General features: G+C 38.4%; 2 protein-coding genes across 4 annotated transcripts in view; both read right to left on the reverse strand.

Moving 5' to 3' along the window:
- Positions 1-402: 402 nt before the first annotated feature.
- chpt1 (choline phosphotransferase 1) lies at positions 403-11,584 on the reverse strand. Its single transcript, XM_074626116.1, has 8 exons — positions 11,143-11,584; positions 5,793-5,940; positions 5,529-5,670; positions 5,189-5,273; positions 4,612-4,743; positions 4,367-4,525; positions 4,061-4,186; positions 403-2,040 (listed from the first exon to the last, which is right to left on the reverse strand). The coding sequence occupies exons 1-8, from the start codon at positions 11,380-11,382 to the stop codon at positions 1,924-1,926; spliced, it is 1,149 nt and encodes a 382-aa protein (XP_074482217.1). The 5' UTR covers positions 11,383-11,584; the 3' UTR covers positions 403-1,923.
- A 1,549-nt stretch (positions 11,585-13,133) lies between these two features.
- Positions 13,134-19,406, reverse strand: part of mybpc1 (myosin binding protein C1) — a 33,468-nt gene continuing 27,195 nt past the window's right edge. For 2 of the 3 annotated variants that reach the window (XM_074625741.1, XM_074625740.1), the window contains 5 exons: positions 19,079-19,218; positions 18,833-18,992; positions 18,359-18,495; positions 17,975-18,161; positions 13,134-13,980 (listed from right to left, as the gene is read on the reverse strand). In XM_074625741.1, the coding sequence (XP_074481842.1) occupies positions 13,886-13,980; positions 17,975-18,161; positions 18,359-18,495; positions 18,833-18,992; positions 19,079-19,218 (719 nt within the window). In that variant the 3' untranslated portion in view covers positions 13,134-13,885. Of the gene's footprint in view, positions 13,981-15,959; positions 15,999-17,974; positions 18,162-18,358; positions 18,496-18,832; positions 18,993-19,078; positions 19,219-19,406 lie in introns of all 3 variants that reach the window. The other variant, XM_074625742.1, reaches the window with a different exon arrangement.

Raw genomic sequence — 19,406 nt, forward strand, 5'->3', positions numbered from 1 at the left:
TTCACTGCATTAGGAAATAAACTGGGACACATTTCGTTTAAAACTTTAAAACGGTCTATATATTGCATAGAAATAGAATATAGGAGATACTTCTATTTTTATTCTATGATATATTGTATATTTGTGACATCACAAATGCACAGAAATCCTGACAGCTTTTTTCAAAGGCACAGTTTCTGAATAAGGGCTGTGTATTTCTCCATGGATTGAGCATTTCAATACTTTCATAGTATTTATATAAGACTTAAACCTGCTTTATAATATTAAAGACATGAAAATCTCACTTTTTACAATATGGGACCTTTAAGTAATATTTTGAATGCAGGTGTTTTACTTGTAATGGAGTATTTTTTACACTGCGGTATTGGGACTTTTACTTCAGCCAAGGATTGAGTACTCACATGAAAAATATTTTCTTTATTACAATCTTTTCCACTCACACAGTACCTGTTAGTAGAAAGGTGTTTTACTGTATTATTGAACAGTGCAACATGGTGTTGAAATCAAAGTTGTACATTTCAATGCATAGTTCCAAAGTCCGTCGTAATTTATGCAAAATCATCATCTTTTTAGGACATGCTCCTTTATAATATCCATGATCCTGCAGAAGCAGAATCTGAGAGGATTTTATTTTTTCAAATAAAATTCAAGAATTGTCTTTTACCCTCATATAGTTTACCGGCACTACAGAAATATCCCTTTTGAACCAAATGAACCTGAATAATGAGTCAGTCAGATTACAACAATTGAGTAATATTCAATCAAAAATCAACCAAATGAATCACTCATCTATACACAATATACATTTGTGTAAGTGAAGAAACGTTATGAGTGAACAGGTCCAGTAGGATTGTATTATTACTATTGTTGCATCTGGTATGATACTTTAGTGGAAAAAAAAAAAAGTACAAAGCTGTTTTAAATATTCACAAGTTAAACAGTAATTACAACAAAAATATTTAAGGCGTTTTCAGTTGAATTCTGTACAATCACATATAATTAACTATTAGCCCTTCAGGGAGAAGAACAGAGAAAGCAGAACGAGTCGTGTGTTAATGCTTCATCAGTCGACGGCGCTCTAAAAGGCCGGAGTTGAGATGTTTTTTTTTATTTTCCAGGATGAGATGAATGAACAGAGACTAAAAATATTAATAGAAAGGTGTATGTGAGAGAAGCCTGATAGAAAACCTGTCGTCGTTTTCAGCACTAACACCGACCGTCACCCCGTCACGTTGACAAACCTGCCAGTCCACATTGCAAAACTTCATTGGAAATTATTTGAGGTTTTAAAGGTCATTTAAAAAATTTGATCAAGCCCTGATTCACGTCCGATTGAGTCACATTCATTTCATAAATAAAAACAAATGATTAAAAAAAAAAAACTTTCAATAGGTAATCCATTTAGTTTGGTCAAATATCAAAGAGATTTACTTCATTAATTGTCGTGTATTTATGAGTCTTACATATACGACAATCCAAAATTAAATTTAAAGCAGATCAAATGTTTTGATATTTGCCCAAACTATAAAGAACCTGTTAAAGAAAACATTTTGGTATTTGAGTTGACTAAGCATGAAGTAGATGTAAAAATCTGAACTTTATTATCCGACAACATGCATGATGTCTAAATTAAAACGTATTGGCTACAACAGCCAATGAGGAATTCAAGGGAAACTCCGTGTAATTTTCCATTCAATAGATCCATGCTTTTCAAGACTTTTTTTTCCTATTTTTTGGTTTTGTAGTGTTGAGTTGGTTTTTGTTTTTTTCCATCCTGTGGCAGAGGCAGTTTTAATCAGAAGTGGTCACTTTGTCAAGGCTGCAGTGGCTCGGGGTTGAGGAGGGTCCCTCCTCGTCATCGTCTGCTTTCAGGAGCGGGGAGAGGTCCTTGTCTCCCCCCGCCTCCTCCCGCCGGGCATGCCGTCAGTCGCGGTGGCCGTTGCTCGGCGGCGTGATGCTGAAGACTTGGATGCGCAGGTGGGAGGCGATCTGGAGGCACACGCCCGTACAGTAGCGCGCTAGATCACAAAGAGAGAAGACCTGGAGAAAGATGGAGGGGATAAAAATATACTTAACCACAACTGCAGTATTGGTGACATAACTACAAGTCTATCATTAAATAAATCTACCATATGAAGTGCTCCATTTAAATCCACTAATACACAAACCATCCACTTCCTACACGGGAAAAGCAGCAATGACATTAATTGTGGCACTTATTTTAGTATTACTAACACACTTCCTATCTTATTTCATTGTTGGGTATTTTATGTCATTCCCTATACTTTTATTTGCAATCGCCATCTTGGCAGTGATGTCACAGCCTATCTCACGGCTAATCCAAAAATGGGCAAAGAGGTGGTTCGTCGGTGGAGCTGAGGTGACCCGGGTGACGCAACAGAGTAGACAGCTCGCAACCTACAGCACCCAACTGTCACCCAAAGTGGACACACCCTCAATTATACCGAACTTTAAGCCTTAATATAACTTAAACGGGTTACTGTATATAAAATTCACCCCCGTACAGTTGTCATGAACGGGGAAACCGTTTTTTGTACCAGGCTGTAAACATGTTTATTTCTGCTGTTAATTCAAAGAACTGCAGCTTTTGGCACTTCCGCGTTGGCTTCATTTCTCAGCACCGGAGGTTGCCGCTTGATTAGAATGAACCCTTTGACTTATTATAGCAGGAAATTTTCAACTGAGTGTAACTGATAACATTAACCATGGCTCTGTTATATGTAAGTGTCCCAGTAAGCCAGCTTACACAACACCAGGAGTAGTTAATGTCATTAGTGACAGCTGTGATTTTCCTGTTGTGACTTGAGATCTAAAGAGCCAGAATAACTGGAAACACCAGTCCGGGTGTGCAGGGCCTCTTAGGACTGCAACAAACCCTCAGTTCCTTAAGTTTAAAAATACTAGTGGGTCTAACTAAGCAGTCTAACTTAACATATTGTTCTTTAAAGCACTAGTTGTCGGTCCTGCTCCTCCTGATACTGAGAACTGCTTATTTTTCAAAAGCCACAAGCCAAAACGTGATGGTCTAATAATAAAGTTGTTGGTGGAGTTTTACCTCTTCAGACTCTTCACACATAAACCCTGCGAACCACACAGTGATTATGAGCAATGCATTCAACCTGCGTTTGACCAAACAAACCAAGACTGCTGGTCAGAATAAAACACCTGGATGTTGTTGTCGCAGCTAATATAATACTAGACATATGACTCTCTAAAGCAAGTATAGAGTTGTAATAGTTTTATTTTATCCTTTCATATCATAGTCGAGCAATATTAAACCAAAGCCAGTAGAGATAACCTGCGTCATGGATGTCGAAGGAAGGGTTATGTCAAGTCATCTCACCGAAGGAACTTTGAACTGAATCTTGAACTACAGCTGTAAGGAGTCCCTGATTAGACGGCGGCTAAAGTGAAAGTCACACTAACAGGACTGAGAACCACACTGTGCTTACGTGTACATAGACTCCATGTATTTTTCTTGTTAGTCGCCACCTGCCCTGCAAGTTTTTACTGCAGCTCTGGTTTCCACACCTGGTTCGATTAAGTTGTCACAAGAATGTGTAGAATTCAAAAGAAAAAGGTGTGTTAAACTGTTTGGTTGTTTTTTTCTAGTTTTCTCTGCAACGGTCTTAAAGATAAGTTTGCTTCTGTTTGTTGGGTGAGTCGTGGGTGCAGCCTCAAGAAGCACCACAGTATCCAAACAGCCACCATGGAGATCATTTCACACCATTAAATGTAAGGCCGTTTCTGCATTTTGGGCAGCTCTGAATGCAAATCGGGTCTTTGTTTTCATCACTTTAAAATCTAAACTGAACAGGCCAATCTCTCAAAACGTCCAAACTTCTTACTGATAATAATCAAATAGAAGTGATTGGTTATGTACCGCCAAGCGATAGCTATAATAGTCAGAAGCTCAACTCAGTGGTTGCATTTAGTACATGTTGAGTGCTGATTAGTAGTCAAGGGTGTTAAATCTTTGGAGTACCCCTTTACAAAAAAAAAAGGGACCGTTAATACTATAAATGTGTCAAACACTGACCATGGCGATCCAGAGGACTATGTGCTCATCGATGAAGCTGTTGAAGTATTGGTTGAGGAAGAGGAGGCCGGGGCCGACGAAGGCTGTGTCCGGGAGGTACAACTCACTCTTGGTCATGTGTGCGACCTGCAGAGATACACACGAGGGAAAGAAAACCCGGATTAATACATACTGTACTAAATGACCTGCCTATAAACAAACAGAGGAAACATGAAAAACAACAATCCTAAAAATGGGTTCACACAGATGCAACAGAGGGAGCATAATTCAATGAGTTTTTGAGTTATGACAATTTATTGGACGTACCACCAGCTTGTTGGAGATCTTGGAGATGACCATGCCGAAGGCAAGCAGGTAGAGACAGGGGTGGTGCTCGAACAGCTGGCTGGATGACTTCTTGAAGATGATGAAGGCCAGTGTGAGGATGAGGCCGATGTGGAAACCAGGAGTCAGCACGCTGGTGTCCTAAACAGAGAATGTTATTAAGCATGCATCACAATAGAGTATCTGCTATATAAACTCTATCTCCTGACATTAAAGTGTTGACTTACAGCCACAGTTGAGCCGTTTTTGCCGACACCTCCATTCAAAATGACGTGGAAGTAGTTGTAGCAGGAGTAGAGGGCGCCGCTGATGATGCCAATGATGGGGAAGATGTACAGCTTCAGTCCGATGACGGGCAACTACGGAAACACGTGAAGGTCAAATTAATGCAAAGACACTAAGCCTTCTCCTTATAGTAAGAAGAATGGGCGCCTATATGAAAGCTGCAGGCATGCCGAGCGTGATGGGAGGGCAAAGCAAAAAAAAATAAAAACAATGCGGGTGACATCATCAGCTTTTTGAGCCAGATCATGTCCGACAGATGACCTGTTGCCGTGGCGTTAGCTACCCATATTTACCTTCTCAATTCTCTCATGTGATGTTAAGTCAAGCCTCCAAAGGCAGCACAGAGTAAAAGTAAAACACAAATTCTATTTAAAGACTAGAATGACGACTAAAAAACTAGGAACTGAGTAGATAATCAAACTAATGGGAGGAGAAAACTTTGACTAATACAAGGTGAAATGAAAAGTGTTCCTGTGTGTGCGTACAGTATCTGAGCATCTGTACATCATTCTCAGTTACCGTGCTTTGCCAAAGGCTCACACCTCCGAAGGCCGACATCAAGTACATGGTAATGATGGCTAACTGCACCTCTGTGACGTCAATCCTGTGAAGAAAGGAACGGTAGAGGGAGATTATTAAAGGAACTGTATGTCATTTTTTTTTTACATATAAGAATGTTTAATTGTTTTTTATTGCCAATGTGTTTAACCTAAAAAATTAGACCTTCCGCGACTTTCTTGGTTTCCTCTATCAACCTATAGACTGCTTTTTATGTAAAGAACGTGGGACGTTTTTTCCGGGAAAATCCAACGGATGTGACATGATGAAGGTTTGTTACGCTGATGAAGGTGTGACTTACAGGCCAAAGCGGAGGGTCCCGGACACGTAGGTCTGCCAGTGGGCGCAGAAGAACATGAACATCCCGATAAAACCACAGAAGAAAATCCAGTCTGGGTATCTTCCAATTCCACATGAAATGCATGTTCCCACAGCAACAAAGACTGAAGGACGAAAGATAACAAACAAATAATGAATATCACTCCCTGATCCCTGAATAATGCACTGCAGCTGATTCTTAATAGCAAATATAAAAAAACAGAATAGTTTGGGTTCAGCACAGCACCTGTGGAGACAGCGTCGCAGCCGTGGTCGAAGAGCTCCCCCAGAGCTGAGCTGCTGTTTGTCCTCCTGGCCTGCTTCCCATCAATGGCGTCCAGCGACTGGTAGATGAACAGGCCCAGAGCGCTCAATATGAAGGCCCATGCTGGAGCCTGAGGGTGGGAGAGACTTTAATTAGAGATCCCTGCATCACAAGAAGGACCACAGCCCGGTCCTTATGTTGAAGCAACACACTCACTTAGGAAAAGCAAGCTAGCGCTTAAAGGTGCTAAATGCGAGTTTGGGAGCATTTTTATTGCCTCCGCACGGCTCTCAAGATAGCGGCAGCTGAGCCAGCAGCTCATAGCTAACAGTGCTAAAAGCGCTAACAGTGCGAAACACAGCAACAGTGCGGACAGAGCTAACAGTGTTAACCTGAGGGGGAACTGGAGGGTGGATGCTATGTTTCCGCGACGATGCCGTAGGTCAGGATGCCGTTATCAGGTGTAACCGTCGTACGAGAGCACGCTCAAACGCACTAAAAGCACACGCGGCCGGCCTGCCGTTGTCAACAAAGCACAGAGAAACACTGATTAAAACACACACAGAGGGAGAGCGACTTCATTCTCTGCTCAGGTAGACATTACTCCTCAATATCTTTACTTAGACGATAGTTGTTTGATGCTATATTAATGCTCTGAATTCCATATATAGAACCTTTAAAGCAATTGGCTGATTTATCAATTATTCAACGCAAAGAAAATACTGTGACTATTTTGATAATTGATTTGATCGTTTAAGTAACTTTTCAAGTAAAAAATTAAAAATAAAAATCCCCAGTTCTAGCTTCTCAATTGTGAATATTTTGTTGCTTTTGTCCATTTTATATCATTATAAACTGAATATTTTTGAATTTTTGACTGTTGGTCGGACAAAATAAGACATTTAAAGATGCCACCTCGGACTCTGGGTAACTGGGATTGACATTTTTATATGATATCATATATAGGGTTGTAACAGTATACTGGTATCAACGTATACTGTGGTATGAAAGTTGACGGTTATCATACCATCTACATTTGCTTAACTACGATATTGAAAAAAAACTGACATAAGTGAGTGAGTGTGTGAGTTAAAGGTGCAGACAGGAGCAGCCCGGCTACAGTATATGTTAATTGCTAATAATTAAATGACATCATTTTAAAAGCTCACAGCTGATGTTATTTTTCATTTAGTAGTTAATTACATGCTATAGTGCCGTAAACTAACATGCTTTAGTAATATAACATATTATAGTTACATGCTATTCTTTGATTAGGTTTTTAATTCTGTTTATTATAATTTGGTTTTCATTCCTTTAAGGGTAATTGTAACTGATAACAGTAATAAAAATAATAATAATAATATAAATAATAAAAAATAGTTTAATACCGTATACCGTGAAACTCTGATAATATTCTGAGATGGTTATTGTACCATGGAAATCTGATACTGTTACAACCCTAATCACATAGATCAAATGATTAATCGAGACAGTTATCAGCAGATTAGTCTGTAATGAAAATAACAGTTAGTTGCAGCCATAAAGCAAAGGTCACTGTTTTTGTCAGTTTCATAACTATATCAATATCATATCTTATGCAGATATTTCAGATGTTATGAATTAAAATCTTACAAAACAGTCTCATTTTACACATAATATATCACATGTAGTATTTCCTGCAGGGTTTAAAAGTGGATTTGGACTGATAAATTAATACTCTTTTATGAAATAAAACATGAACCCTAGGGGAAAAAGATTAGAAGTGCTATTTCACCCAGCAAATGCCACATATTTAATGGGTGTGGCTACTTTTTAGGCTGTTATCTACAAACTAAATGGATCATGACTGTTGTGTCCTATTTCCATGCAAAGAGGATGCAGAATTATTGTGAGGCTGTGCATGTTTGATAAAACCAACTGTCAATGTATGCACATTATGATTTTACTACTAAATGTATTCACCAGATTTTTCTTAATTTCCTCTCCTTAGGTACCTATTTTTGATTGCTTGCTAACTAACTTGTTTATCTGTATTTTACCACTTTTACTACTAATTTGTATTATGTATGTATCCAGCTATGGAGATATAGAGGTTGGTGGGGATAGTTGAGGGGGTAATGAGTGTTCAAAAGTTAAAAATGTTTGCATTTCTGTTGTTATTGATCTCTAGATATAAATACAAATGTAAAAAAAATTATCATGAACCAAGATGGGTCAGGATCTGGGTGGTTCTGATGTGGTTCTGCAGGCGCCATTTATGTGGCAGATTGCAGAAATCATCATCTTAAATCAGCACTTCATTACTTACAGTAAAACAGCAACTTATGAGTAGTAATACAAGTGTTAGGAAAGTGTATTTTAGTGTCTCACCATCCACACACACCACGTGTATCAGTGTGTATACTGTAGGAATGGCGAATGAGTGATTCCAGCTGTAGCTTCCTCTAACTAGGGTGGAGGTTAAGGACCATCTGGACACTAGAGGCGGCCAACCCAGTGTGTTTACCACTACAATGTGTGTATAAGTGTGTGAGAGAGAGAGACAAAGATAGTCTGTGTTTGCAGAGAGATGATCAAGAATCTCATGCTGTCCTGAAATATTTCGAATTCCTGCTGTTTTCTTGTCTTAAATGCCTCATGGACTGGTGGGGACAGAGTCCGCTTGATTAGGGTTATCAGAGGTCACAGTTCAGGGAGATCTCTGAACTGTGTGTCCATCGGTGCATATAAATTGCTCTCACGAATGTTTGTTTGCACAGGCATGGGACTGTCTATGAAGAAGGGCCCAGGTTTGCCTTATGCAACACTAAATAATGAGTAAGGGAATGTCTTTGCACATGTGGAATTTGACAGTAACAGCATGCCGCTTAGACTGTGGACTTAGTTGCAAGGTTCTCATTCATAGTTGGATTGGACAAAGGTGTAAATCTGATAAAACACACACCTATGCATGTCCTGCATGGATCACTGCTCCACAGTGAACCTGATGACACAAGTTAACTGGATCATAGGTCATAGGTTTGTTGTAAGGCCTATCAGTGTATTTGAGGTATACATTTTAGGTTAATGTGTAGCGGAGACTACATTAGAGGTAGATCTGGAGCCATTTCACATCAATTTTAGTCATCTTAACAGCTATTTTTTACTGTTATAAGCACTCAAATCTATTAATTCCAATAGTTAGCCTCCTTTCTAATGGTAAACTGAAGAATATAACAGCATTTTCCTTCAAATATCTGTGTTTTCACCATCAACAGTACCACATCACGTGAGCCTAAGCAGATAATAACAACACACAACAACACGTCAAAGCTGACAACTTTCCAAGAACATCCATGAAAGACCACGATATTCCCTGTAGGGGCTGCGATGTCACACCTAATCCCATTATAAAAATATGTCAATTTAAAGCATACTCGCTTGTATGTGGTCATACAAAACGTGAACACCTTGTGTTTTAATACGTCTCCTGAATCATCGGGAGACGGTCTATAATTCGGCTTACACTGCCATACATAAAACAGGGTATATTTCACTAAAACATCAACTCTCTTTAATATTGAGCGAACCTTTTGCGTTTGGCGTTAGCGAGCAAGGGCGACCCTGTTAATGAAGTGTAAATGTTATTAAAGTATGATAGCTGTAATACATGTAAATAATGTAATAAAAATAATAGGGAGCAGAAAATAAATTAAAGGAAAAAAATAAATAAATAAATAAATAGACTGTACTCTTCCATAGTAGCTCTTGGGGAAGTTTAAAAATGTTTGTTTTAATTGAAGATAATTAATTAATTTACTAGCATTAAGGCAAAGTAACATAGGAAAAGTTAACTTAAATTATATCAAATAATGTAATAAAAATAATAGGGAGCAGAAAATAAATTGATGATGATGTTAGTCCCCATAGTAGCCATTTCACATAGTGAGACCATTTTTTTTAAACATGACCTCAGTGTATAAAATGACCTGTGGTGACCTCTAGGATAATCACAGCCTAATGAACAGAAGTAATCGCTATGCAATCACCGAAAAATGCAATTCTTGCAGAAATCTCCAAATGTCAAAAGCTTTTGACACCAAATCACAGCATGGCTTTTTCTATTGAGTTCCTCAAGGTCTTGGTGTCTTAATGTGGTATTTTGGAGGGATTATTGATCATTTTGATCAATTCTCGAGTAGAAAAAAATGGTTAAATGTAGCTTCTTCATCTATGTGACAGCAGCTGTGTGGCTAAAATGTATGCCGAATTAAAATATAGACTCTGATTAAGGAAATATCTCAAATGTAGGCTTTTGGAGGCATGTTGAGTTTGCGCAAGTGGCCACGCAACTTTAATTTACGCATTTTGTGAATGGAGGCTGGGAATTCTTTCCACACCAGAGAGGTTCTATAGAGAGGGGGCTACAGTCGAGCAAGGGTGACACTGTTAATGAAGTGGGAAATAAAAGTATGAGTAGCTGTGAGGCTTAAATGTATGCCAAATTAAAATATAGACTCTTGATTCAGGAAATATCTCAAATGTAGGCTTTTTGAGGCATGTTGAGTGTGCGAAAGTGGCAACGCAACTTTAAATTACGCAATTTGTGAATGGAGGCAAGGCATTCTTTCCATACCAGAGAGGTAATTGTAGTTCGAGCAAGGGTGACCCTGTTAATGAAGTGGGAAATGTCATTAAAGTATGAGTAGCTATGAGGCTAAAATGTATGCCGAATTAAAATATAGACTCTGATTAAGGAAATATCTCAAATTCAGGCTTTTTGAGGCATGTTGAGTGTGCGAAAGTGGCAACGCATGTTTAAATAACGCAATTTGTGAATGGAGGCTGGGCATTCTTTCCACACCATAGTCGAGCAAAGGTGACCCTGTTAATGAAGTGGGAAATGTTATAAAAGTATGAGTAGCTGTGCGGCTAAAATGTATGCCGAATTAAAATATAGACTCTGATTCACTAAATATCTCAAATGTAGGCTTTTTGAGGCATGTTGAGTTTGCGAAAGTGGCAACGCAACTTTAAATTACGCAATTTGTGAATGGAGACTGGGAATTCTTTCCATACCAGAGAGGTAATTGGGGTTCGAGCAAGGGTGACCCTGTCAATGAAGTGGGCAATGTCATTAAAGTATGAGTAGCTAGGAGGCTAAAATGTATGCCGAATTAAAATATAGACTCTGATTCGGGAAATATCTCAAATTAGAGGCTTTCGAGGCATGTTGAGTTTGCGCAAGTGGCCACACAACTTTAATTTACGCATTTTGTGAATGGAGGCTGGGCATTCTTTCCATACCAGAGGTAATTGTAGAAACTTTGTGCCAAGGTCGCTTTTTACTCACCTCCTCTGTTGCCGTGGGACAATAATACATGAGCACCACCGTGGTGAGGATGTTGATCATCAGTCCCACAATAGTCAGGGTGTTTGGTGCGACCCATGTCGGGATTTGCTGGACGAGCCAGTTCCAGTAGATCTGACACGGCGGCTCAAACAGAGACCGACCAGAGGCGCTGTATTTATGCTCCTCCAGCCGCTTCAGTTGTGCTGGTGACAGCGGCTCTGGCCACGGCAAATGTTGCATTGTTTACTGCCTAGTCACTCCTCTAATTACCGTAACAAACTTCCAGATAGGTGGCCTCAGGCAGGGGCTATCTTCTCTCGGCCGAGTCCGACAAATAACAGCTCATTTGGCATTTGTAGCTAGGTGACTAGACGAGGCCATTTCTACAGAACCGGAACCTTATGAGATGTCGAAACTCCACCGGACGTTTCTGACTGCGTCTGGTCTCGGCAGGAAGTGAGGACACCGGAAGGGAATGATATGGCTGGTGCACCGGGAAGTTTGAATTTTTTTTAAATTTATTTATTTTTTAAATTGAGGATTATTCATTCATTTACAAATAATTAGGCATAGTTACATAGGAAAATATAACTTAAATTATATCAAATAATGTAAAAAAAAAAAGTAATAGGGAGCAGAAAAATAAATTAAAGGGAAAAATAAATAAATAAATAAATAAAAAAAGAAAAGTTATCTTAAATTATATATAATATAATGTAATAAAAATATTAGGGAGCAGTAAATAAATTAAAGGGATAAATAAATACTTAAATAAATAGACTGCACTCTTCCATAGTATCTCTTGGGGAAGTTTAAAAATGTTTGTTTTAATTGAGGATAATTCATTCATTTATAAACACATTAAGACATAATAACATAGGAAAAGATAACTTAAATTATATCAAATAATATAATAACAAAAATAACAGAAAGAAAAAAAATTAAAGGGATAAATAAATAAATAGACTGCACTCTTCCATAGTAGCTCTAGGGGAAGTTAAAAAAAAATTACGATTTAAACCATTATATGCTGTATTAAATGTCAAAAGTTAGCATGTGAAAAAAACAAAAGTGAAACTACAAGTAAGCAAACGAATGAGAACCAGTCGTTTATCCATTAATTCCATCAGTATATTAAAATGTTCACATATTCATGTTTGAATGCAACTCATCATGGTTTGTATTCCTATATTTAGGTTGAAGATATAACTTTATATTTCCACTCCAAATGTAGTAATTCTGACAGTATTTAACTAATTAAATTTTATTAACTGTTATTTTTTATATGCATTTAATTTTTTGACATGAAAGTCTAAATCCACACTGCCTTGTACATGATGTTGTACACAATTTGTTGTTGTTGTAGTGTTGTCTAACAGTACGTATATGTATAGTGTGTCAGTGTTTTGTCCTTTGTCTTCTATTTGAATGCAAAAAATAAATAAATAAATTCACACTGCCTTAAACTAATTCTGGTGAAGAAATATTGAATCATTAATTAATTTATTGGCTTAAAATGAGTAAAAATTTATATTTATATTATTATTTTTAATATACTGGAATAACCCAATAGAACATCCATATCATATTTATCCATATATGATGAATACATATAATTACATTTATTCGTTTTTTTGTCTTTGTTTCCCTGCATACATTTCAAGTCAAGTGGAATTTAATATATTACAGACGATGTCAAAGCCATCATGTAAATATGGAGGCCCACCCACTTTAAGAGTATATTCTGTGTCTAATATATTGTCTTAGGACATAGTGGGGTGTACAGCCCAATTCTTTAAATTATAAAGAAAGATATTTGGGGACAAGTTTCCACAAAATTACATGCACATTTTTTGTCTATGCATGAAAGCAGTATTTAAAAATTGAGGTTATAAGTCCATGTTTTGGTCCACCTTTTACACCATAATAAATCTGTCAGATAGCTGTACTGTTACAAGAGATCCAACCAAAAAGAGTACTCAAAACAAAAACACATTTTAAGTGACTTTTTATTGTAATCCATGGGTCATAATTACAAAGGTAAATGCATGCGCACATGAGGCATCAATCAAGCCTCAAGTCAAATATGAATCCAAAAAGCATAATGTGTCATGCAGAATATGGACCGTGTGTAAACCTCTACATTTTCTCACTTATTAAACAGAAAAAGTGAAATGAACAAATATTAATGTGAATTATCTTAGAAGGGTCAACACATTGTTATCCAACACATCATTTATCCAACATTACTCTGGTCTATTTGCATTTTTTCTCAGAAGTTCTGACACACCATACAAACACCAAACCTTTGTTTATACATTCCCTTTTCCTTCTTTCAGACCCCGGAAATACATTTTCACCTTCAACAGACACTCCCAGCAACATGTAAATACTGTGCTAAATATGTGCTTTTTTGTATATGTTTTTTTTTACACATTACATGTACTTATCAAAGCTAGAACCAAAACATTGCCGGCATGCATCTGAGCTGAAACAGAGTCTTTTGAACACAAGAGGGTGACAAAGAAGTGAGCTGGTGTTTTTTTTTTTTTTTATGGTAACTAGCTCTAATCCTGCACACAGCATGCCACACCACAGACTAGTACACTCTCCACCCACACTCCTCCATCATCCCTCCATCCGACCTCCAGGCCGCTGTCCTCCGTAGGTGAGAGAAGAGGATCACTAGTGGCAGCAGATGTCTGCAAAAGCTATAAAGTGTCTCATTGCACTCTGTCCGATTTTACTTGTCTTGCTCGACAACCTTCTCGTTCATGTACTTGTCAATCAGGTGTAGGGGCACTCCGCGTTGCATGAGTTCGTAGAAGGTGAAGCCTCCTGAGGGACGAGAGGAAAAACTCTCTTATAATATTCTCGGGAGGGACAGAGGTAGATGTGGAGAGTGAAAAACAGAGAGAGGAAGAAATAAGAAGAGTGAGAAGCTGACCAAGCAGAACAAACTGAATGCAAAAGAAGGGAGGAGTTCACACCACTGGATAAAGAGTGAGAAGAAAAGGTGGTCAGTTTGTAAATCTCTGCTCAGGCTTGCAGAACCAGAAGCGTAGTTGATATCACTGAAATACAATGCAAGGTCCAACAGCTCTGAGAAATTCCAGATTATTGAAGCATACACTGCCTTTAGTCATCCACAATACGCTAACAGTGGTGGAAGTACTCAGATGTTTTACTCAAGTAAAGTATCAATAATACTACAGTGCAAATTTACTCTGTTACAAGTAAAAGTACAGGAGTATTATTGGCAAAATGTACTTAAAGTAACAAAAGTTAAAGTATTAATTTACATAGAGTGTTATTGGATTATTATTTCAGATAAAATAGCGTGTAAGCAGCATTTTACTATTGTTGAATGAGCTAATTTGAATTCATTTATACACTGTGGGTCATAACAAATCATCATATTTTAGAGGCTGGTGATCACATTTTGTGTATAAAATCTTAATCTGCAGAGTAACTACTGACTATCTGTGTTGTGTGGATGGATGAAAGCAGATTTGGTTATATTTGCATAATGTATTTATATTTTCTTTTGCTAACATTAGATATTTACTCAGCTGACAGACATATTTAGCATTACGAAAAATTAGTTAGCGAGGGCGTTCGTGATTCGTGTTGCCAGATCTCGAGAGTGTGTGGCTGAGACGGAGAAAGGTCTCGAACAAAGTTTATTTTTAATGATTGACGAAGATATGTGGCTCGTGAAAAATGGGTCCAATGTTTACTTTAGTGACTATATGCGGCAAAATAATCTGTTATAATCTGTGTTCATGTTCACTTCTCCCATTGGAGTTAATAGACTCAGGACCTGCTGCTAGTCTCCTAAAGGGGCAGAGCCATGGGAAACCGACGTGACACAGATAACTGATTCTCACCGTCTCATTTCTGAATTTTCTCTGGTACAAGTTCCTAAAAACTGTACTTAGAATAGAATATACACTTTGGGAAACAAGAAGACTCCAATTACTGCGCCCCTCTTAAAGATAGTCCAACATATGTAACCACTAATAAAATCACAACGTGTTGTTGTTACACTTCGATTTTTGTACGGATTAAACAAACAAGATATAACTTGTTAATCGGTGAGTGTTAGAGGTGCTGGTAGGTCGATTTTATAAATTGTCTGTAGCTTCATATCTGTGGTATCAATCATCTCATCTCTCTGCAAGAAAGCAACTACGCATACATCCCAAAATGTCATAAATATTCCTTTGATTACAATACCTGAGTAAATGTTACTTTCCACCACTGTAAGCTAAGGAACACAACAGGAGCTCTCATACACGACTCATCACTCGGTTCCAAACAGAACGTGGAAAATACCCAGTGTTAGTAGTATGCTTTGTTTGGATCCTGTATGATTTCAATTAACAGCAGAAAAAAAAAAAGCCGTCACGTAGACGTCATGTCAACATAAAACTCAGTCCCAGCTCTGGATTTCTCGGCAAAAGGTTAGCAAGTTTGCAAAACGTTTCACTCACCTTGTCTGTGGCACAAAATACATGAGAGGTAGTCTTTGAATTCACTCCATTTCACACCAACGACCATGTCAATCAATTCAAATATTCAAAACAGGGCCGTTAAACTCAGCCAGCAAAGCAGAACTGGGGAATAATTCGGCCAACCTTTTCATGCAAACCTTTGTTTCATTAATGCCCGATTTCACTTGTTCTTTCTCTGTGACCTGCTTTCATGAAGAGGAAAAGCTGCCCATCGACTCAGAAAAGTGAGGTTACAAGCTGGCTGAAAGATGCATAATGAATGACATAAGCTTCATATGCCAAAACCATATGAAAGCTTACCTTATATGAGAACATACATTCACAATTCTTGAGTTTGGACTGGGGGAGAGAGAAGAGAAGAGGGGTTAACCAAATGTTTACATGGAGTTATATGTGTGCACCAGGGAATACTGTTGAGTTATTACTGAACTCTTTTATATGAGGAGTTAAACTGTGTGCCATAAAGGAAAGGACACAAAGACACAAAAAACATCACAGGTCTATATGTTATGAATACTGAGGTGTGACAGACTGTGTGTGGAGGTGGCGTGTTGTGAGGATGAACAAGATGACTGGATGGACTGGACTGGATAGAGTTGTGTGAAGACACAAAGGGGATAAACCTCTACATGTGGTGGTGGTGATGGAAATGTCTCACCAGATATTATGTGGACTGCACACAAATGAATTATTATTATGTCATTATTTGTATCTATTCTGAAAAATGGGTGTCCAGGAGCTGGTTGCACCAACTGTTCATAAGTTCAAACAGCAAAGTGGAGATTGTAGACATCACTACATTCAAACAGGTTGCACCACACAAACTAGTTCTCACGTAGAGATTAGTTGTTATTGTTTAGAGTCAAGAGTAAAAGAGATAATATGGTCGACACATCTGACCTGACACTTGATTTAAATGCTTTTAAATTACTTTTCACAAAAACTACACCTCAATTTACAAAACATTATGCTAATAACATTAGTCTAAATGACCAAATAACATTAGCTAGGTTAGTATAATCAGGATGGACTTGGTGTGCAAAGACCTTAACACTGACACACATATTTCTTCATGTACGCACATATAAATAGGGTTGGGTATTATTTGTTTTTTTTCCGATACTGGTGCTAAAAGGATACTTTTAAAATGGTGCCTGAACCGACACTTAAAAAAAAGAAGCATAAAAATGACGATTGACGACATTAAAGAACGGCTTTTTTATTGCTAAGGCAAATTTGAACTTGAAATTGAACAAGATATTAACTGTTAACACTACAGTTTAAAGTATACTTAAAAAATAATAACAACAAATGATAACCCAACTACAATAATGTAACACTAAATGACAAGTACTAATAACAGCAAAATAAAAAGGTACTCTACAAACTTCAGCTTCAAACTTGGGCAATTCTTTTCCAGAAATATTATCATATTTGCTTTCTCCGACAAAATATGACACCTGTTCTGACTAATTTAATGTCCTGCACAGGAGAAAACCCTTTTAGATGTGTAGATTAGGCCCTACTCCTTGGTGTGCGGCAAGCCGGAGAGCAAACTGTTTTTTGACCACAGTGAAAATATTGTTTTTGAAAGGCTAAATGCCAACAAATATGGAATGCTTTATTTCGTTAGATAAATAAAATAAAGTCAAACCTACATTTACTGATGATGGGCAGCTAAGTTTAATATATCATTTGGCCTCCTAATGCAGTTTTTTTGGCAGTTTTGTTGCAGCTTGTGATGCTACAGTGACTTCCTGCTTTCATAGTTGATTGCTTTAGATTGGACGGCACTACAGATGTTTCCTAGCAACTAATTTACACATTACTAATGTCCCTACTAGCTAAGACATTCCTTAAGGTTAAATGGTGCAACCCAATTTAGGAAATCACCAGTAACTAGCAACAGTTACTAAGAACTTCAGAAGGACTTTATACACAACGGTAGCCATGAATTTACAAATAGATGGTGCAACCAAATCCAGATACTTACATGTCCACCGCGTATGTGATCATCCCTTTGGGAGACTGCGACACACAGTTCAAACACTCCAGTGGAGTTGGTTTCACAAAGCCACCTTTGCATCCTCATACAAAGGTGACAGATGATTTTGATTAAAAATGATTCATCTGTTTGTCTTTTTTTAGATAAAGACACAAATATTCTTAAATTAATTTTCTGCAGAGGCACTCATAAGAGGCTGTAGAAATGAAGAAATTAAACTAGAGAGGCGAAAAGGCTTTGGGAAACCAGACTCAGATAGAGACAGGTACCCAGGGAGGCACGCTGAGCTTGTCCCCTGGTCCGAACTGACCTTTGACCTCCAGCTTGCAGTCCACTTGGGCCTCTCCCAGGTCGTTGGTGGCCTTGCAGGTGTACATGCCACCATCATAGGGGCTGGGCTTCCTGATCTCCAGAGTACATACTCCCTGGTTGCTAAACATGCGGTAGCGTGGGTCGTCCTGGATGGCGATCTTATTCTTCATCCAGATCACTTTGGCCTGCAGTCAGACAACAGAAACGTCAGCAGCAAATACAATATTATTATTACCAATGATGGCCAAAACTACAAAAATAGGTACTGTTTTTTGGCATACTAGGAAGAGAATCAGTCTTATAATACAACATGATCAACTTGTATATTTACCTGGGTATAATCTATACATGCAACACTTTTACCTGTGGTTCTCCCACCTACCCTTGGGTTGGCACGGACACTACAGTTGAGAGTAGCGTTGTAACCGGCAATAGCAAAAGTGTTGATCAGCGGCTGCGTGAACGTTGGCGCCTCGTTGAAGTCATGGTCGCTGTAATCCTGCGTTTTCAGCTGCATGCCTGTTGGGGGAAGGGTAAAGGAATGGGGTTTTGCATGATACTGACGCTGAGCGGTGGTATCATGTGGGAAATCCCCTAAGTGATGAGGGAAAGACAACATTCTTTTGTTTATCATCGGCTGATGCTTCAACACCACTGTTAAAAGGCCTGTCAGTCATAGCGTAACCCCCACTTTAGGGTGGAAAACATCACTGACAGTACCTTTCAGATAACAGCTGTGAAAAAAAATAGTCAGCAAATGAAACAACAACTTTTCGACACGTGAAATTTGATCCAAGGTTCTGACTTTGGAAGCATTTTCCCCCATCAGAATTTACTAGTAACCAGTCAGTTTTACCTTCTTTGACGATGAGGGCGCTTTTCTTGGTTTGGGTGGCAGTTTCGCTCAGGCCACACATGTTCTCCGCAAAGATCCTGAAGAAGTACTCGTTCCCTACCACCAGCTCTGTAATGGTGATGCAGGTGCGATGGTAGTGCTCGATGCATGTGTACCACTCCTATAAAGCAGATTGAAGCACGTTAATGTTAATATTGAATACAGATCATTTTGCAAGTTCAGTATTTTGTAAAGTTAATCTTCCACCATTGTCTTCTTGTCTGCTTTTTGAATGGTGTAGCCGGTTATCGGGGCGTTGCCGTTGTCTTTTGGAGGAGTCCAGACCAGAGCCACATTTCCTCCCCAAACATCTTCAATCGTCACACACAGAGGAGGCCCAGGTAGGTCTAACAATCAGAGAAAAGGTAAAGGCTTTAGCTGGCTTAGGTGTCGTTCACCAATATGGGGTGTCAGGTCAGGACATGCAGACTGGCTTTGGGTTTATAGAACTTTACTGATTTTTTCCAATTCAATTTAAGACTTTTAATACCTTCTACGGCCTTTTTTGAGGAATCTAAATCCAGTGCTGTTTAAG

The sequence above is a fragment of the Sebastes fasciatus genome, chromosome 23, assembly GCF_043250625.1.
Source record: "Sebastes fasciatus isolate fSebFas1 chromosome 23, fSebFas1.pri, whole genome shotgun sequence".
Taxonomy (NCBI): domain Eukaryota; kingdom Metazoa; phylum Chordata; class Actinopteri; order Perciformes; family Sebastidae; genus Sebastes; species Sebastes fasciatus.

Coding starts and splice junctions, on each gene's coding strand:
- chpt1 (XM_074626116.1), bottom strand. CDS start 11,382: ATGCAACATTTGCCGTGGCCAGAGCCGCTGTCACCAGCACAACTGAAG. Junction 4,744..5,188: donor TGAGCCTTTGGCAAAGCACG/GTAACTGAGAAT, acceptor GTGTTTCCGTAG/TTGCCCGTCATCGGACTGAA. Junction 4,187..4,366: donor AGATCTCCAACAAGCTGGTG/GTACGTCCAATA, acceptor GTATCTCTGCAG/GTCGCACACATGACCAAGAG.